At 37.6% G+C, this 21,798-nt stretch overlaps 1 protein-coding gene across 3 annotated transcripts in view; it reads left to right on the forward strand.

Moving 5' to 3' along the window:
• STK39 (serine/threonine kinase 39) overlaps positions 1 to 21,798 on the forward strand; it is a 317,622-nt gene that overhangs the window by 197,463 nt on the left and 98,361 nt on the right. For all 3 annotated transcript variants that reach the window (XM_027865926.1, XM_027865927.1, XM_027865928.1), the window contains exons 11-12: positions 15,283 to 15,405; positions 15,532 to 15,561. In XM_027865926.1, the coding sequence (XP_027721727.1) occupies positions 15,283 to 15,405; positions 15,532 to 15,561 (153 nt within the window). The remainder of the gene's footprint in view (positions 1 to 15,282; positions 15,406 to 15,531; positions 15,562 to 21,798) is intronic.

The following is a 21,798-nucleotide window of genomic DNA, read 5'->3' on the forward strand; positions in this document are numbered from 1 at the left end:
TAGTAGTAGTAGTAGTAGTAGTAGTAGTAGTAGTAGTAGTAGTAGTAATGTTAATAATACGTAACATTTATGTAGTGCTTATTGTGGGCAAGGCATTGGGCTAAACACTTCACAATTATCACCCATATAAGATGTGTGTGGGGTAAATTGGGGTAATTTTAGAGGGAAGGCACTCAGATTAAGCATTAAGAAAACCTTTATATAAGCTTTTACTTGTTTTCATCTTCTGATTCTCCATACTCAGCGGGGTACTTTGCCCATAGTAGGTCCTGAATAAATACTTGTTGAAATGAATAAAATTCTACTGTTCATTATTAACAAAAGACTAATGAAACATTTACTTTCCAGTTGAAGGTTAAAATGGCAACTGTAGACACAAATGCACTTCATGCTGTGCCCAGAGCATGCTTGAAGGGAGTGAGAGCCAGCTTGGAAAAAAGCACTGTACAGGAGGGGGTGGAACATCTGTTTTTCTGCTGTATTTGTCACTTCTGTGGCAAATGTGCTGTTCTCTCTATATGCAGTGCTTCAGGTTTCTCTGTCCATCCTTACCCATGAATCCAAGGAAATAGCAGAATTGTGTTTCTGTCCTGTCAAGAAAACAACATTGTACCACCCAGAATGGAGAGGGAGGCAATTTTCTGTGCGCCATGTTGTATCCTTTCGTTTCTTCAGACTTTTTCCTATAAGGAGGATGGACTTTCACTGGGTCTCTGACCTCCATCAATTCTTTTGAGTTTTTTAACGAGAGTGCTGTGGAAAAGTGAGAAGAGCATAAGTGGAATTATCTATAAAGAGTGGTAGAAGATGAGATAATGGAAATTTGAAATGCTAGCAGCAGTTCAGCCTTCAGGCTTCTGACATGTGCCTCTTGTGAGTTTATATGTACCCTGAAATTTGGCCCTGATGCCTTGGCAGCTCAAGTGGAATTTAGTACTGTGTACATTGAGAATCTGCATCAGAAATTTCTTGATCATGACCTCTTTCCTCTTTGAAAAGGACAGGGCAGTGTTTAAAAAGAACTGGTTGCAAAGGGAAAATTATTCAGGATATCAGTAAGGACTTACTTGCTTCTTCGAATTACGCTCAACACAGTAGGACACTAACACATTCTCAGAGGCAGATGGGCTCATCTGTTTTGATCACCATCAACTGAATTTTCATTATAACATTGCTTTTCCTCTAAAGTGCTTTAGATGTTTAAAGGCACTGAATTTTCTTAATACCAGCTCCTGCCTTATCTTAAGTACATAGAATATGTTACATTCTATGAGAGTCCCACAATCATCTGTGTCATCCATGACGACCTCATGATTGGGCCAGTATTAGTAAAATAGTGGTACACATCCTTTAGCTGGTAATAAAACTGCTCTGGGTCCTATAATAGGGAATGTTAGGTCAAAAAAAATATTCTACACTGCCAACACATCGACATTAATTTTTAGTACTAGAAGACAGTCTTGTTGGGTTGTGATGGGGAGAGGAACTGACATTGATGTCAGAGAATTTTCTTGACCAAGAGAAATGGGACTTCTTGTGAGAAGTGTTCCTGTCAGAGGTGGTCCAATGACTGTGAGTCAAAGAAAGGAGGCCAAATTGAAAGGAAAGAGATAGATTTATTAACATGCTGAGGAAACTGCTGAAAGCAGCTTCAACTTCCTAGGGTGGTGATTTAATTTTTATGAATTTTCAGTTCTTTATGGAGTACATAATCAATCACCAGGATTCGGTAGCAACTTAGGATAGATTAAAAAAAAACAAACAAACCACCCTTCACAGGAGAGGGAGGGGTAGCGAAGGGCGGGGGGATCATTCAGGGGAGGAAAGGGGAACTTAGAAATATTTGCCATGCAACTGGAAGGGTTTGTTATTAGATATGAGAAGGCATTCTCTTTTTTAGGACGAGAGACAAGAGCAGGTAACCAGAAAGTTTTATAATTGTGAAAAAGGTCCTTTTAGACAGAATTGTAGAGTTGAGGTAACCATTTTGACAAGACTGCAGGTGTCTCTTATTCAAGGACAACAAATAGTTTTTACAGGAGTAAAACTATGAAACTGTCTACTTTACCTAGTTTAATGTATTTTATTTCTTTCTCCTTACTTTCCACTATTAGGCCAACAGCTGGGTTGGGGTATTTCTGTATGCACCAAAATGTCAAGAAATGGTTGTGGTTTCTATCCCCTCCCCACAACTTCTACCCTGTTATAAACTGACTTTTCCCTTTTATCCTTTTCTCTCTCCTCATCTCCCCTTCCCCATCCCATCCTAAACCTTGATCGCTACCTATGAGTGGAGGGGAAAAAGAAGAAATGGATAAATTTCTTGCAGCTTGCCATGTTGTGTAGCTGACACCGAGCTGGATATAAGTACTCGTCATCCCTAACTCAAGCGCTGGCCAGGTTGTCAGGTTATTTTTTAAGTGCAACAGCAACATTTTCTAGACATATTTGTGAGGTCTGCAGCAAACACCATAGCAGAAACTTTATTGCATCCTAGGCCATAATGTGAAAAGGCACTGACAATCCTCCTACCAGGCCAGGATAATTTGGAAAGACCAACATTAATAACTGTGACATCAGTGAGCCTCTTATTTGTTCTTTGTATCCTGTGTGTTCAAAAAACCTGATGAAAGGCATTTATTGACTGGATATGATCCATAATGTTACTGTAATGACAGATTTTTTTTCTTCCAAAATTTACTATGTAAAATCAAGTTTTGAAATGATTAGAAATGCTAAAGCATTGCCCATTTTTATTAGAATAAATGGCTATGAAAGTAAATTGGTATTGCATAAAACCTTTCCTGATCTGACTGCTAGTCACCCCCCCCACTGCTAGTATTTTCCTCTCTCTTTGAATATATTTGAATTATTAACTTTATATTTATGTTGTAAATATTTTATATATGTTTGTTGGCTGCCCCATTAGAATGTGAGCTCATTGTGAGTAGGTGTTGTTTCATTGTGCTTCTATCACCACTACTTAGCATTAGGGCTAATAGATTCTTAATAAATATTTATTGATTGGTATTGTGACCCTTTCTACCCACACTACAGGTTTGCCTGGCCCTACTATGTTTTAAAAGGCTTCCTCTTTTTTCCTTTCTGTCCTTACATGCTTACTACACCAGTTTTTGTTTTTAGAAAAAAAAATACCACCTGTGTTCTTAATTTAGAGGGATAACATTGATTACATACATACTTCATTCTCAGAGAGGGCCAAAATAACATCACTATGTTAGAGGCAAATCACAGTGTGTCCGACTGTAGCTGATCAGATCAGTTCAAGCTTGGAATGCTCTGCTATTGGTCGGGCACAAATAGTCCATGTGAATATTTGGGGTGTATTCTCTTGAATTTGCACATCTCACTTTTCTTTTGAGCTGTTTCAATTCTGCTTTGCTTATACAGCGCAGCACCTTCTCTGATGAGGTCACACCATGGTGGGTGGTACTGTGCTAGTATCTCCCATGTCACACAATCAATTCCAAAGTTCTTAAGAGAGACCTTGGGAGTGTCTTTGTATGGCTTTTTCTCACCACCATGTGAGCACTTGCCCTGTGTGAATTCTCCCTAAAATGAGTCTTTTTGGCATTTGAACAACATGGCCAACCCTTTGGAGTTGTGCTCTCTGCAGTAGAGATTACATATCTACTTGTTGGGTGAGCACGGAATTTTGATGTTGAAAGTTGTATCACTGGGAAGTTGTAAGCTTACTGCTGGTACTGAAGAAAAAGGATAACTGTTTAAAACATGCTTATTTATGACAATATGTTATTCCATCCATTTTGATATGCATAGGGGAATGAATATGTTTTCCCCATAGTATATTGCCAGATTGTTGATGAAGAAGCTACTAAAGAATGCATTGTTGCCATTTGAAATGGATTATAATATATGCCCTCAGAAATGTATTAACATGAAGAGTTATTTAGGAATATTTTGGATGCTTATGTGAAACTTGCATGAAAATACTTTATAGCCACACACTTTTATCAAAAGTAATTCTAACAAGTTTTTCAGGTTTTTGTATCATGGTCCTGTTAAACTGCTTAGTGAAAATGAAATATTACAGATTCTCCTTGTGTGCTCTTCTGAGTTAGAATTGATGAGTCTGTGCCAGAATCATCATTCTGTATACTGTCTCTTAATACCCACAAGTCATCAAAAGAAGTAAAGGAAGGGCTCCAACAAGTTGGGTGAATCCTCTTTGAAGGACATAGACAAGAGTCACAGACGATGAAGAAGTGGAAATGTGGCAAATTTGCATGATTGAATCAACTATCAGGAAATACATTGATGATCAGAGATCCATGAAATTATCTGCATAATCTACAAAATCAGGACATATGCAGAGGCCTTCTAGGGCACTGCTTTAGGTGATTACCTCACTTAAAAAGTGTAATTCCTGGGATAAGTTTTTCTGAGATGGATTTGTTGGTTATATAATTCGTACCTCACCAACCTGATACTTAGGCAGTAATCCACCCCTTATGATTTGGTTATGTGCCTTAACATGTAAGGTATATTACTGAAGACACGTCAAGACACAGCAGTTCACATAACCTCAGACATTTTCCATTTAAATGCCTTTACTATGAGACAATCTTTTTTTGTGACCTTGCAAGGCATCAGTATAAATACAGGATCTGTTAGGATCAATGGAAGCAAAAAATTGGCTGTTCCTGTTCTGCCAACTAATTTAATCCATTCCCCACCCCATCATAACTCTGTAGTTCTCATGATTTCTATTTTGTCCTGTATTTGTGAGAACATTCCTGTTTTCAGCTAATTCTGCTCTCATCTGACTACAGCTGCATGTAGATAGACGATGGCTATAGTTTTTTGGGTTTTTTTCCCTCTTCTTTTTCCTTTGATCCCTCTTAATTCAATTCCCTCACAGTTGGTCTTTTGCTGTAAATTGTGATATGCTGAGCAGCTTTTCTGATGGGCTCTGTTCTCCATTACCAACCATTTAGTTTGCCTTTTTCTTTTCTCATTCATTTTATTTTTCTTAGCAAGACTGAAAGTTCTCATTTTTTCTCCTTTTTATTTTATTTTTTTTTTAATAGTTGAAGTTACAGGTGCGCTTGGTATCCAGTCAGGAGTAACTTTAATACTTAAAGACAATAGCAGTAAAATTGGTTGCTACTTTTTTGTTTCCAAGTACTTACCATTGCTCTTTGTCACCCTAACTTGGTGAAATGATATAATAGAGGTTTGATGGGACTAGAACATAACCAGAAATGTCGTTATTATTAATCCTATGGTTGTGCCACTGCTTCAGAATATCGCTTACCCTTTGAATGGTTTATTTTATAGCATTATTCTTTCAGGTTGGTTTCCAGAGTAATAAAACTCCATTGTAATTGTTTGGAGAGTAGCATTTATCAAGTTGGATTTTTTTTTTTTTAACACTAAGCAGTTATATGTATGATAAGGATGCAAAACGTATGGTCTTTACTAAAACTATTCCAGACTTTTGAATGATAATTTTTTCATTATACTAATTTGTGTTTTTACAGTTTTTTTGTAAGTCCAATTGTCAATGGAGCGTTTTTAGACCCATGTTTCCTTACTTTATCCCTTTATATTCCACCAGAAGGAATGACGAAATTCAGCAGAATGAGTCATTTTCAAAGTATCTGAGAATTTAGCCGTAGCTAATTGCCTCACTATGGCTAATATAAATGTATTTGTTTTAAAATTTCACTATTTCACTAGAGGAGGGTTAGAGCAAGTTGTTTTGACAAAAGTAGTTTGTTAGTAGGTCTGAGTATCCTGAGCAATAGCAGGGTGTGGAACCACGCATCTATGGGGAAAAAAAATCGCTAAAGCCTCTGTTACCTGGCGTGTGTGGATAGTTGTTTCTTTATGTGTCATCCCCTGACTAGAATTTAACTTTTCTGAAGGCAGGATCATTTCTTAACTAAATTGTGATTTCCTTGCTGCTTAATAAATATGTTGAGTGAATTAGAAGTTTTCAAAAAATTAAAATACAATAAATTATACTTAATGCTAAAACTATACTTAATACAAATGTATCCATTTTAAAATTAAGACGTTTCAGGATGGTATAGCAATTCAAGTTCATTATTATGAATCAACTCAGGAAATAACCTTTCATAGTGTTTCTTTATAGAATGGCAGAGAAGAGAGGGTTTACTGCCATTTATTTTCAGCATGCTATACATTAAGGTATTCCAGTGTCTGAGAGCTTCTTCCCCCTTGTCCTACTTCTTTCCCGTTTACTTCCTAAAGCCAGTAATGTGCAGTCTTTTGTACATAATGAGAAACAGCTGCATGGTGTGTTCATCAGAATAACCAAACACTGAAAGTACTACTAATGTTTATGTTAAGAAAATTCAGCATTTGATATACAGAACATCTTGACTAGTTGAAGGATTAGATTATTAAGGCACATAAACCAGTGTTAAGTTAGGTAGATGCTTCAATATTATTTCTTTTTCTGAAGAACACATTATAAAAGTAGACACCCAGAAGTACTGTGAAAGAATTGGAAAATAAGTAGTTTACTGAGTTTAAAGTGTTAAAGCATGATTGGTTTCCCAAAAATTAGCTCCAGGAATTTGGTATGGTCTCTGGTATTGTATATTTTCAAAACACTGGTCTGTAAATTATTTTTGTTAGAATAATGTAAAAGCCAATGTTGTTCTTAAACTTTTAAAATAATAACAACTTGGATGTAAAAGTTATAACAGCTTCAAACCATTAAAAATACAAACATTATGTCATTAGACCCATAACCAATTTGGAAGATTTAAGCCTGCATGTTTGTAATAATTTGCTCATTTGCATGGAAGAAGTCATAATTTCAGTTTCTTATATCTGTGTTGGTGAGCCAGTCTCCTTCTCCTGTGGGATTGAAAACCCTAGTTGAAGAGCCAGTTGGTAGACATATGTGTCCCCCATCTGAATTTTAAGGACATGGCCTAGAGAAAGGGAAGAAAGTTAATTTCCCTATTCAGGAGTACAATATGCATCGAAGTAACAGAATTACATTTTCTTCCTTGTCTTTTGGATTGGTGGTACATAGAGAGGTCTTTCTAACATTACTGCTACCTGCCATTTCCAGAGAGAGGAATTTTTGAGATTGTAGTTATTCCTGGGTATCATATAAATTAGATTCATCTCCCTGAAAAGTACTTTGTATATATTGCAGTATGTATATGAAGTGGCTGTATTGTTTTGTGCTTATTTCCCCCATCTGGGAAAATGATAGTGGAATTCATTCTATTTTGTTTTGGTCTTACCAAAGAACAAATTGTTTAATAGAAGAAGTCCAATTTAACAGTAATGTATTCTGAGCTCCAATAATAAATAATTAGCACTTTTCAGCCTTTCTCCCCCCACCTCTTGGGGTGTGGGGGGAAGGAAGTAGGCAAATGGGAGCTTGGAAAGAGGTACAATTTAGTGTTGTGAGAAGAGCACAGAATATCTGATGTTAAATCTCTACTTATTAAACATGTTAGTTTGGTCAGCTCACTAAGGTTTTCTGAGATCCTTGGTTTTCTATAAAGAATACTCGTAAAACTTAGATCACAGGTTTGTTGGACATGTAAAGCACTTTATAAATCTTAAATGTTTCAAGAGGTCTATGATCTCTTCAGTGTGGGTATTCCTTTTATAGAGAAGATCACAACCCCTCCTAACCCTGTCTATTCTTGTCTCTGTGTTAGTATAAATCATAGAGGATTTTCCTAAGGAATTAGAGAATTTCATCTTTTAAAAAAATTGCCTGCACTAGTGCAGCATTTTGGCAGCTCATTGGTTATCCTTCACTTCTACTACTTAGCCCTCGCCAACCCCTTAACGTCATTCAATGATGTCTTTTATATCATTTCTTATGTGCATGTTATCATTGGTAATGTGCTGCATCCCTTTTATACCCATCATGTCTTTTTTTCCATTGCCCATTGTGTTACCTGTAATTTTTATTCTTCTGAGATAATGATGTTCCATGATTCAGTCATATAGCATCGTTCAGTGTTAAAAAAGTTTTTGGATAATTGTTGTGCTGTTAACCAAATTCAATGTAAGTCATGTCAACAGTGTGCCAATCACAAAGCACTGGGGATACAACGAAAGGCAAAAACAGTCTCTGCTGCGCACTGAGCTTCTCTTCCACCTTCTTCCCGGTTCACTGACTGTCTGTAATACCTGTCCAAGATACAGCTTTCTGTGTATGTGTATAAAGAGGTTGGGTAAACACACACATAGTTCAACTAACTTAATGGACTCTTCGTTGAACTGTATCATTATTTGAGCAGCATTCTTTCTTTATCCACTTTCCAGTGTGGTGGTGAGGTTAATCTCTTTTGAGTAATGATGGATTTTTATTGAGGAGGCCTCATGGTGTTTTGGGGCTTGATGTCCTTAGCATGCAGTCATCCACAAACATTGTCTGGGGACCTTACTATCAATAGAGGATCTCTCTTCTAGTTGGTCTTTTCACAGAATGCCATCCATGGAACTGGTGAATGGTTTGGGTGAATATGTCTCCCTGTTTTATGCATCACTTGATGTTGATATTTAGTGAGTTGTTGAAAAATAATATCTTCATTGTTATATCTTTCACGGACTTTATACAGATGATTCTCCTATTTATCTATATCTCGCCTCTGTTTTGACCTCCAGTCTTGTATCTCCAACTGCCTATTAGACATCTTGAACTGGACGTCCAGTAGACAGCTTAAACTCGACATGACCAAAACTGAACTCGATATCTTTCCCCGCTGAGTCCTCCTCCTTTCTTCCTAACTTCCCTGTTATTGTTGAGGGCACCATCATCTTCCAAGTCACCCAAACTCACAACCTCTGTGTCGTCCTCACTTCCTCACTCTCACCTCCTGTGTCCAGTCTGATGCCAGGAATTGTCTATTCTACGTTTGTTGTGTCTCTTACATATGCTTCTTCTCCCTTCTGACACTGCCACTGCCCTGCTGCAGACCTTTATCACCTCCTTGGTCTCTTTGCCGCACTCCTCTCTTTCAATCTATGCTTCATTCAGTTGTCAAAGTGTTCTTCCTAAAGCATAGATCTAACCATGGCCTTCCCCCCATCTCTATTCAGTCAATTCCAGTGGCTCCCCGTTACTTCCAGGATCAAATATTATCCGTTTTTTGTCTTTTAAACTTTTCATAGTATGGCCGCTTTATACTTTTCCAGTCTTCATACAGCTCATGGTTCAGTGGTGTGGGCAGGAGACTCTTCATCTCCCAGTTCTCTGCATTTCCCCTGGCTCTCTTTCCCCTAACCCGCTGTGCCTCTTGCTCTCCTTCATCATCTTTGCTTCCTGGCTTCCTTTAAGTGGGTTTGAATCCACCTTCTGCAAGAAACCTTTCCTGATCCCTCCTAATACCAGTGCTTTCTCTCCAAGATTATCGCTAATTTATCTTGTCTTTGTTTTTATAGATCATTATTTGCATGTTGTCTCCCTCATTAGACTTTGCACTCCTTCAAGGCAGTGCCTTTAGTGCTTAACAGTGTCTGGCTTACAGTAGGTGCTTAATAAATGCTTGTTGATTGATTGACTGTGGCATGATCTTAATCAGTGTTTGGTACATTCCTTCTTTGAGAGATGCCTTTAAGGCTGCAAGTTTCTCTACTGATGTTATGTTTTTTCATCATGAATAGTAAAAGCACAGCAGCATTTTCTACTCTCCATACATCCCAGCCAATTTTGTGCCTGCAAAGATATGGTCTGTGAAATGTGAGGTGTTGTGGAAAAGCTGCCTAACATATTTAGATAAATTCTTCAGCCGTTATCATTTCAGATTATGTAGAAATGAAACAGTAGTCATAGAGTCAGAGGAAGCAAATGCCTTCTTGCATCCCTGTTTTTTGGTAATAATAGTACTGTGATTTTTTCCATTCTTTTGTAGTCTTTTCCCTTTTGAAATAAATTCCTGAGTGTCTTTAAAGTGTTATCTCTAACTGAGCTTTCTTCTGTGTGTGTTAATTTGTGCCCAGCCACTGTTGACACATTCCTCCTCTTAAGTCATGGCCATCTCCCTACTTGGTGCTGAAGTGGCAGAGCACAGATGTGGCTCAGCTCTCGCTGATGATAAGAGTAGATTGTCGTATGTACGCTATGATCTGTTCCATTTCATATCTATTTATTCTCTTTCCAGTTTCATCTTGAAATGCTTTGGGGATCATCTGGCCTAGATGAGCCTCATTCCAGGCTCTCTGCAGGTTCATTTTCTTCCAAAATCCTCTTCCCCACCACCACCACCTATTTTGTGAGGTAAAAGTGTTGCTAGTTGTCCGTCATCCTCTTCCATTACGTTTGACAGATGTATGTGTACTAGAGACTGTTTTTGCCCTTGGCTGTTATGTCTTTCCATGGCAAGTAGATTAAATGTCTGCCAACTGAAGCAGTTTCTGGGCTCTCTTGTTCTCTTTGTAGTGACTGTTTTGCATCCATTAGACATTTCAAAGGAATGTTGATACTCGGTAGCTTTACTTTTATTCATTTCTATTTTTTGGAGTTGGCAGATTGTTTAAAGAACTTGGGTTGGAGTTATTCTAATTGCATACTGTGTCTTCTCATTTTTATCCTTTCTTCTAATTTGGTATTGATTTTGACATTTGTTCTAACCAGTGCATAATCTGACTGAACACAAGAAGTTGATTCTAAAATAGCTGCTGCATTGGTAGCTAGGCATTTCTTGTTTATAATGGTCATTTTCTTTTTCTTTTTTCTTTTTTCTTTCTTTCTTTTTTTTTTTTGGTGATAATATGTTTAGCATCTTTTGACAGTCACCTTGAAGAAAGTATTTCTTGATATGTAAGCTATGAGACTTCTGAGTGGGTTACAAGAAGTATTTGGCCTCTTGTTTCTAGGTAACAAATTGTATTTTTAAGCTTTGATGGAAGTTTTTTTTCTTTTGGTTGTTGCTGTTTGTTTTGCTTTGCATTATTCTTTGTGCCCCTCTTCCCATTAAGTCACTGGGTGTTTAGTTATATACGGATTAATTTGTGCTTGATCGTCATAGAATTTCACCATCGTGTTCTCTGCCAGAGACTTGGTACATAAGCTTCTTTTGTTCATCACAAAGATTGCACATTAAGATACCAAAGTTTTGGTTAATATTTGTAAACTCTGCATTACTCCTCCCTCTTCCTTTTCTTCCCTTTCTCTACTATGTTACTGTGCCACAGATATAGAAGTTAATGAGGACATTTTGCAGTTTTATCTTACTTGGGTCCTTCCTCTGACCAGAATAATTCATCACTCAGCATTCTGGTATTGACCCCTCTTTATTTATGATGGTAGATCCTTAGGCAACGGATAAGGTTTAGAACTGGTAGTATACCTGGCGCTTTTGACGGCTTCATTGAAGTTGCCAAAGTCTGTGCTCTCCAATGGCCTACCCTGCTAGAGTCCATGGTCACCTTTCCACCACAGTACCACAGTGGATGGGGATTTTATAAATTTTTATAAACTTTAAAGCTCTATATAAATGGCAGCTTTGTTTTAATTATTAAGAATATATGATCACAGATTGAGAACTGCATGGACTTTTGAGATCACTTTTCAGATGAGGGCCCATAGAGGCAAGGTAGGTGGCACAGTGGATAGAGTTCTGGGCCTGGAATCAAGAAGAACTGAGTTCAGACCCATCCTCAGCCACTTAGCAGCTGTGTGACTCTGGGCAAGTCCCTGAACCTCTGTCTGTTTCAGTTTCCTCAACTGTAAAATGGGTATAATATTATAGTAGACCTACCTTGCAGAGTTGTTGTGAAAATCAAATGAGATAATATTTATCAAAGTACCACTTATCACTGTCTCTGGCACATAGTAGGTGCCACATGAATGCTCATTACCCTTTTCCCTTCTCCCGATAGAGGGTGACATAAATTGTCTAAATTATAAGATTGGAAATAGGGAGGACTGGATCTGTGATTTTCTTGATATAGGGAACTCCTGAGTGAGGAAATGCTGCCTACCAATGCAGATTGGTACTTCCTTGGCAGTTTATAATCTTAGAAATTATTAAATAGACTTGGCAGAGTCACACAGCTAGACTGTGTCAGTGATGGGACTTGACTCAGGTCTTCCTGGTGCCAAGGCTCGCTCTCCACTAAGCTGCGCTTCTACCTTTCTATCCAGATTATTTATTTTTTTAAAATTATTTTTGTTTTTTATAAGTTTCATTTCTTTTTTTTTTAGAGTTTTCCATGTCAACAGTGCTTTTATGGAGGTGAATTCTGGACGTGTTTTACAAAAGATAGATAGAGATACACACATATATATTTAAATTAAGTTGGCTCCTAAGAGGACTCCTTTCATTAATTGGAATAAAAACTTGGTTATTCTAGCTCTGGAAAGCTCAGATCACTTTCTAGTGAACAGAAAGGACTTTTATAGACAATTTTTTATTCTCCCCAGTAGAGAACAATGTCATACTACCCAGCCTATAAATTAGAATATGCTAAGCTTCTCTTCTTTTTCTTTTTCCCCCTGAACCCCCCTCTGAAGCCCTCGAGTTAACAAAAGGTATATTCAGACAGAGGTACAGTTAGGTACTGCTGTGTATCATTATATCACCTGTGGACAGATTTAAACTGGTTTTTTTACATTATGCTTATCACAGTTACTGCTTAAAGTGCAAGTTAACCTTTTCTTCCCCCTTTACAGCTGTAAACATTGACATTTTATTTTATCTCTTTAGATTTTAGTAAATAAAACTAAGTGGATAAGTCAGTACTATAAAGAGTAATACTAATGCAAGTAGGTGGCCATTTTGTTGGTTATAGATGAATCATGCTTTGGGAAATAAAATGAATCAATCCCTGCAGGAGAGATTTGAAGGGGAAAAATGCAAACTAAATGCCAAGATTGGAAGCAGAGTTTTGTTTGTGTTTTTTTCCCTCTGGCTTTCCCTCTCTCGGTTCCTTTCTCCCTCTCCTGCTCCCTTTTCCTCTTTTCAGTTCTCCTTTCTTTAATTTTTTTTATATAGTATTTCTGGTGGGAACTCGAGGAATGATAATTCATCAGTACCTTTGGTTTTAATTCAATTCAACAAACATTTATTAAGTCAGTACTAGGTAGGAGGTGCTAGGTAGGTTATTTCATATTTGTGCTGAATTGGTCCCTTGTCTGTTATCTTATGGATCCATAGATCTCAGAGTATTGCCTGGGGGTCACCACTTGCTAGGCAGTGTTCCTGCTCCACCCCCCTGATGAGTGTTAGAGGCAGGTCTTGAACCTGGGGATTCCTGACTCCAAAGGCTAGATCTTTATCTCATGGCTACAAAGGTGGGAAAAACATCCCCACATTCCAGAAGGCGTAATTTCATTCCACTTCTGAAGCATTATATACAGTTATTTATACTGGTGGGATAGAAGTTTCTTGCGTTTGGGACTAGTGTTCTTTGTACCCAAGCGCATTGCATCTCTAGGGTACCTAATGTTTGTCGAAGTGGAATGGATTGAATTGTGGCTCCCATTCCTAAGTAGCAGTCAGTATAGTTTTGTATTGTGTCCCTTGGGGGCCTTTCCATTGTTCTATTTGATTGTAAGCCTTGAAGTATTTTTTCATGTTACTGTCAAGACATAAGTTCTCAACTTTAAGACGTTTTCATAACCCAGGTAATTTAATTGTACAGTTCAACAACAACAGAATACTTTTTCATCCATAGCTCTCTCTTCATTGCCTTTTAAATAAAACAATGTGTTTTAAAATTTTTGAAGTGCATTTCAGCATTTCTTTTATAGTAGTTTGCCTCACTATCAATAAGCCCCATTAAAATCACTCTCATTAGACTAGGGTTTTATAATGCCTCTGACTACAAAGAGAAAAACATTTCACCCGGGTCACAAGAGGTGTTTTACATTAAGACCCAATATGACTCAAAGGTGTGTTTTTTCTTTTTTCTTTTTTTCTTTTGCAAATAAAAAAGTATTTATACTTGTTTTTAGAAGTCATGGATAATAATCTGGTTGCTTTTTAACAAAGTTTCAGTGGCTGAAGTGTTAGAACTCAGACTCCTAAGCCCCAGTTAATTGCTTTCTTTTCTTAGACCCTCATACCAAGTTAGACACAGAACCAGCTGCAGCTGTTCAGTACCTTAGATGTCAAATTGAGCTGACATGTAGAACTGTTAACCTTGACCATAAGTGGTATAGTGGTTTTGTTAGAGTTAAAGAATCCACTGTGAAATAGCCCAGGGGGGTAGGGTGAGGGTGGAGAATGATTTTTCTACATATCTTCACATAATTACATGAATCTTTGGCTCTTGGCATGTACCTGCTAATCACTTGGCTTCTTGATTTTTTTTTTCTTACACAGAATACTTCAGAATTAAAACCTCATTCTAAATCATCTCTTCTTCACCGTGCCTTCCCACAAACCCTACCCCCCACTTTTTTCTTTTTTTTTTTTTAAGTTTTGCCATTTCAGCTATAACGCCTTTGGAAAGTATGTGCTATGGATCACTCCTGCCTTAGTTCAATAATTTGAGATAATTAAGAAAGGCTGATTATAATCCAAACAGCAGTGTGGTTGCTGATTATCATGCTGTGTTCCTAGCAATGTCATGAGTCTCATAAATGCTACAAGGTGTGTTAAGAATAGTCTGATGCTGTTTTGTTTTGCTCAAGTAGGCTGAGCAGAATCCTGGGAAAACAAGCATGATGTCAGGTTCTGAAAAAGAGCAAGATAGCAACCGAAGGGTATTTGACTTTTTGATTTAGGATTTAGCCACTGGGTGCTCCTAGTGTGCTTCATTAGGTTGCCTGATTTACATGTATTTGCCCTGTCAGCAGTTTGTTGCTTGCATGCGTTTTCTTTTGTATTTCTGACTCCTTCCATATGGCATTGGTTGTGCATTCATTTGTAGATGTGTTTAACTTGTTTTTAAGAGAGTATAAGGGCTTGACCTTATGTCATTTTCTTTATATTTTCTTAAGTCTTCTTCATCTTCCAAAATGTTTTGTTCCACGCCTTAGTTAAATAGGTCCTCCTGTGACACTCCAGAGAACAAAATATTTTCAGAAGAGGTAGAGTCCTGAGTAGTGTCAGACTGTGTGGTCTTTTAAATTTAAAAGAGTAGTTAGTTGCCTATGAATGCATAGCCACCTAGTAATTGCTGGGGTGGGTTGTATGCCAAATAACCAAGTAGATGTGTTAGTGAAAGCTTTGGCAGTGTGTGTATGTGTCTGTCTGTCTGTCTGTCTCTCTCTCTCTCTCTCACTCTGTGTCTGTGTGGCCCAGAATGACTGAAGAGTTTGTATGTGTGTTATTTTAACAGGTTAGAAGGGTTCCTGGATCCAGTGGTCATCTTCACAAGACAGAAGACGGAGACTGGGAGTGGAGTGATGATGAAATGGATGAAAAGAGTGAAGAAGGAAAAGCAGCATTTTCTCAGGAAAAGGTATAAGGCAGTTGTTTAACTTGGGGTTGATGCTCATAGCAAAGGAGAATTGATATTTTTGTTTTTGTGGCATTTAAATATGACATGTTATCTTTTGTGCATTAACTTTGGATACTTGTTTTACAGTCACGAAGAGTGAAAGAAGAAAATCCAGAGGTGAGTTGTTTTCCTCCCTTCTTTATCTCATTCCTGACCTGTCCTTTTAAATATCTATCTGGGACTAATCATTTAGAGGAAAGACTTTGAAGTTTTGAGGTTCTACTTGAAAAATAACACAGAAAACCAAGGTAAAATTTTATCATCATTTTTTTTTGTCAACGGCAAGTCACTGGTTAAAATATCCAGGAAATTCATTCAGAATTTGCTGGTCTTGATCTTTTAAGTCTCCTATGAGTCTTGGTTAGGCAAGGGAATACTCTTTTATCAGTAGTTTCTCTTTGAGAATTGGTCATCTTTTGATCAACTTTCATTTTTGGATTCTATTAACTTCCTGATTTCCTAGTGACTAATGATGGCCATGTTTCGAAGGAGTTGGTAACTTTCTAAGAAAGAATTTCAGCCTGTTAGAATAGATTTAAATATTGTACAGAACTAGTCATTAATATGTGCTTATGGCAAAAATAGATAAAAAGAAAAGAAAAACATCGTGTTTACACATAATCTAGCATCCTTCATTCTCTTTACACTTAAACCCAATATCCTTCAGTTAGTAGGCATTTTCATTTGATTAACTGTATCCAGTCTTGTAGTTTAGACTTATCTCAGTGGCACTAGTCAGTGGGAACTTATCAGGAGGAATGGGCCAATCCTTCAACCCTTTACTATAATTTTCCTATACTATTTGTACATAATCCCTTCCATAACTACTGGTAGTAGTTTTGTGTCTCTCTGCCCTTTCTTTCCCCACACTTAAACTGAATCTGACTGGTCTCTTCTGTGTACCTTTCCATTTAATTGCCTCTCTATCTCCTGCAGATAATTTTTCCCCTAATATTTATCCTGCAAATTGATTTGCTTTTCCCACTCACTCCCGAACATGAAAATAATTTCTAAGCATGAAAATGATCTTTCTTTCATCAGGGATAAAATCCTGCTTTTATAATGTGTGATGGTCCCATATGCCAGAAGCTTTAAGTAACTTGGGTTACATTGGACATAAAGGCTGGTCTTTTCCAGTTATTGTGAATACTTCCCTATTCTTTGCCTGCTTTCTCATTTTTGCCTATTGTTTGACCCCAGAGTCATGGATGAGAAATCATTGTTGTTATAAAGCTATAAAAAAAAATAACCTAGGAAAGAAAATGGTTCCAGTATCAGTTTTGAATCAAACGACCATTACTAATGTACTGTAAGAACTTGACTGGCTGATACTTAATCTTTACATCACTGGTGCAAACTAGTAGATGTGTGGTTTTTTTCTCATGAAGATTGACAGGTTTGTTACAGTACCATTTGAAATAGATCTCAGGGTTTAAGGAAAAAAAAAAACAACAAACTGGGATAGTAATATCCTCTTGCCAGGAAGGCTTTTACTGCCTTGAAATGAAAAAAGAGACACTAACTGAATGGTCTCAATTAACCAATATTTTAATCTACTGGAGTAGATTTTAAAACACTGGTTATTTAGCTCTATGTCTGGAAGACATTGTTGATTCCCTAGCATGATGTCTGCTTAGAGATCTCATTTTGTAATCAGTCTATGAATTCAGACGTAGTTTTGGTTAAATCCTTATACTCCTGCTTTTATTTATATATGTATTTTGGGTATCAACATTTCTACCTAGTTTTAAGAAATTTGAAAAGAGATTTCCATTTTGCTTTAATCTACTGCTCTAATGAAATTTCTTATTACCTGAGCACGCATGTGTGCAAATACACACACACTCCATTTCAGTGCCAGAGTTAGGTGGTTGGCATCTTCCCCAAATGGTATGGCAAGGGTTAGGAACATTTCAGTATCAACAGTGTCAGAAGGAATCAGTCAGTTAAGTTGCATGGAGTACAAAGAGATGTAGTTTTTGGGTGCTGTCATCTTGTAATGTACATCAGGCATACAATTGCTGTCACACATAAATACATCCGAAAGATTCTAGAATTAAAACCTCTACCTTTGTTATCTCACTTGTTCCTCAGAACAACCCTGTGAGGTAGGTGCTGTTATCCCCATTTTACAGATGAGGAAACTGAGGCTCAGAGAGGTTGAATGCCTTGCCCATGGCCACACAGCTAGTAAATGTCAGAGGTGGGATTTGAACCCAGTTCTCTTCTGACTCCAAGTCCAGCACTTTATCCACAATACTACGGTGCCTTTCATCAGTGCCTGAGTGGTTTGTCAGGTGTTTACATCATTTCTAAGCCAAAGGTAAGCATGGAGAGCACAGGTAAATGCATAATTTTGGTGAAGATCAGGAGAAGATTCTATGGGATTATGACACCTGGATGGAGTGAAGTCAAAAACAGTGTTTTGTCTGCTAAATGGTATTTCACAATCTGATGAAGAGGAGAGAGAGCAAGAAAAACAGCTTAGTCATTATCTAGGGGTTGGAAATTGGTGTCTAGGTTGGATTAAATTGAAAAGTCTGAATGACTAGTTAAGGAACCCTTGTAGTTATGTCTAAGAATTTCTCCATAAATTACAGACTCAAAGGAACTAAGCTAACAAGGGAACTCAGAGGCCCCTTAGTCTAACCTGGTGTGGTGGATAGAGCGCTGGACTTAAAATGAAGACGATCTTGGTTCAGATTCTTCCTCTGCCACTTACTACTATGCAACCACAGGCAAGGCACTTAATTTCTCTGAGCCTCAGTTTCCTCATGTGTGAAATAGGGAAAAATAACACCTATGGTACCTTTTAGTACAAGGTTGTTAGGAGACTCAGATATAATCATGTATGTTAAAGTTTTTTGCAAACCTTAAAGCACTCTATAAATATTCAAAATAACTGCATGTGAGCACACACGCACGCCCCCCCCACACACGAATTCCTTCTGTAGCACATAAAAGTAACTCTCCTGCCTCTCATTAAAGGTTATCCTTTAATACCCGCTGTCACTTAATGGGATGATATCACACCTTTTACATAGCCTTAATCTTTGGGAAAATTTTCCTTACATTTAACCTAAATCATCTTAGTAATTTCTATATATTATTCCTAGGCTGCCCTCTGGGGCCAAACAGAACAAATCTTATTTCCTCTTCCCCATGACAGCTCTTAGAATCCTTGATTATAGCTATAAAATCCATATTTCCTCTCCCAAAGTCTTCGACAAGCTGAAAATTCCCAAGTACTTTAATTTATCTTCATATGGCAAAATTTTAAGGCTTTTTAAAATATTCTGGTCATCTTCTCTCAAAGCTTTTCAATGTCCTTCATAAAGTGTGACACATAGAGCTGAACCTAGGCCTCTAGATAAACTACTGTCTATTCATGTCTATCTTATCTTATGCTCTGAAGTTGATTTTTTTGAGCCTGTGTGTAAGACTTTCACATTCATTCTGTCTACCTTATTAGATTTGGCCAAATATTCTTGTCTTTTGCGGTCATTTTGAATCTGGCAATAATCCTGTAATTAGCAAATTTGATAAGTATGCTATAGTAATGATCATAGCAATGACAAATAATTGTCATATAGCACTTTAAGTTTTGTCAAATGCTGTACATATATTGTCTCAGGTGATCCTTACAATATCTCTAAGAGGTGAGTACTGAAGCTGTTTTTAATCTCTAAAGAAACTGAGGTGTAAAGAGATAACTTGGCCATGGTCATGCTGCTTATAAAGTTTCAGGGTATCATTTTAACCCAGATCTTCCTGACTCTAAGTACCCAACACTTTATCCAACATACCAAACTGCCTCTACCATAGATGCCTTTGTCTAAGCCATTAATAAAAATGATAAGTGGCTCAAAGTCATGCCCAGATCCCTGAAATCCTCCACTAGAGATCACCTCCCAAGTTAGCTTTGAACTATGACAGCTCGGTCATTGAGTCAGTTCTGAACCTAACTATAATTTCATCTAGCTCAGGTTTTCTGTCTTTTCTACAAAAAAAAAAATAGCACGAAAGGCTTTGTAGAATGCTTTGCTGAAGTGTAGGTAACATGTATATATGTAGGTATTTACAGCATTATCTTGATTTACTAATCTTTGGATCCTTTTCCTCTCCCCTCCCCCCTACTTCCCTTAAAAAAAAAAAGTGGCGGATGATCACTTCCCTTTAGTTTTTGAGAGTTAGGGCAGCATTCATCCTTGCAAGTCTTGTAGCATTTCTCTCATATTTCATGCTCTTTCAAAATCTTTGACAGTAATTTATCATTCACATTTTCTTCCTTACTTTAGTAGCCTGGATATAGTTCAGCTGGGCCTGGTGACTTAGAATCATTGGGTGTCCCGGTGCACTCTTATTGTCTCTACGGAATGTTAATTTAACCCCCAAGATTCCCATCAATTCTTTTTCAGCAACCTTCTTTATGGTGAGAGTCTGGTCCAAAAAAGGAAGATAAAAGAAAAGCAGCTTCATTTATTGCTTCTTTCACCTTTTGAAGTATGCAACTATCATTAATGCAAGAGAAGAAATTACTAGTTAATCTGCTTTTGACAGAGTAAGAATCTAGATTTCTGGATAATTGAATTCCATTTCTACCATGTCATGCCTCTGTGGCAGCTCTATCCATATTTCTAACTAGGACTTTGGAGTATACTGTGGAGACAGTATAATTATTACTGCTGTTAGTCTATGTCTAGATACTCTCTGCCATGCTTCTTCCTTCTCCACCGTATTCCTGGATTTCTCCACATTAGTTTATCATCTTAGTACACAGTGCTATTCTACCCAACTTCCCCACGTGCCTAGTTTGTTTTCTTTAAAAAAAAAAAAAAGTACATCCTTCTAGAGCCGATATTGCCAGGCATGGGTCCCATCCCACCAATTCTCCATGATACCCTGTGGGTTTTATAGCTGGCTATTTCTTAGTTTTTTCTTTTGTGAATTTCTGGGCATCTCTACCACTATTTGTCTGTTGTAGCTACTGTGTGTGTGGCACCTAATTTGGTAGCTTTTCATAGACAGTTTTTTCCCTCCTCTTTCCTTCGCAGTTTAGCCTTTTGATTAACTTGGAAGACCTTTTGCTTTCCGTTTCTCAAATATGCCTTTCTTTTGTGAAGCCCTTGTCTTTAACTGAGAGCAATGATGGAAAAAACTGCTTCTGCCCTTAAGATCTTCAGTTTCTTGCCCCAGTCGAATTCAAGAGGAGCATCAGCTTCTATCAAGTATGGATTTGTTCCTTTTTCTCTCTTCTAAGCATATGAGATGACAGTGATGAAAAAACAGGAACTGTATTTCTAATAAGATTGCTTAGCATTTTCATTGGAAAAAACAAGACACCTAGGTTATAACAATAGCAGCTTATGTTTACATAGTGCTTTAAAGTTTACAAAGCCTTTTAGGTACACATGACCTTTCTCATTTGATATTACAACAGCCCTGGACGTAACAAATTATACCCATTTTACAGATGAGAGAACTAAAGTGCAGTGAAAGCTAAATCACTGGTCAAAATTCACACCGCCAGTGAACAAGTATTCATATCAGGTGGCTAGGTGTTCTTTCTGCTACGGCTTGCTGATTCAATTTGAGGAAAAGGAAATAACTGTTACATTGTTGCATTATCTTGTCCCTCTTGGGTAATGCTTAGTGTGATGCGTGATTAAAGAAAAATAACATTTCTTCATTCAACAAGTTGTTTTTGAAGGCCTAGGAAAGCACAGTGAGCGCTATTTGTTTGTTGATGATATACAAAGAAGTTCAAAATGGCCCTTTAGCCCTTTGGGGACTTAGCCATCCTGTGAACTATACTTTCTTGATATCATTTGCAATTTGGAGGGGCTGGCCAATATCTGTAGCCCTGAGGATAGTATCATACACATAGTGATGTGGATGTATACTACAGTGTAGTATAGTATAGGGATCTCTTAGGTGAGATAACTTCCTTTACCACTGTGTCCTCTGCACCTTAGTATTGTCTTGCTTGGGCCACTGAGAGGCTAAGAGTTTGCCCTGGGTCACTCAGCCAGTATGTGTCAGAGGTAGGCCCTGCACACAGGGCTTTGTGGCCTGCAAGGCCAGGTCTCTAGCCCTCGGTGCCACTTAACTTGAACATAGACACTTAATATAACAGTTGCATTAAATTAATTTGGAGCACAACTTCTCATTGGTTTTGCATTTGTTCTTTGCTAAAAAGGGAAGTCAGGTGGATTTTGATTCTCATTAACTATTGCTGTATGCCCAACATCCCTGAGAGGTCAGTATTTCATAGCCAGCATTCTCATTAAGGAGCGCTCAGATAAGCAGCACCCTCAAGCAGTTGGCATTGCCCTGCACTACAAAGTCCAGGCT

Source organism: Vombatus ursinus, unplaced genomic scaffold, assembly GCF_900497805.2.
Source record: "Vombatus ursinus unplaced genomic scaffold, bare-nosed wombat genome assembly UNPS02014779.1, whole genome shotgun sequence".
Classification (NCBI taxonomy): domain Eukaryota; kingdom Metazoa; phylum Chordata; class Mammalia; order Diprotodontia; family Vombatidae; genus Vombatus; species Vombatus ursinus.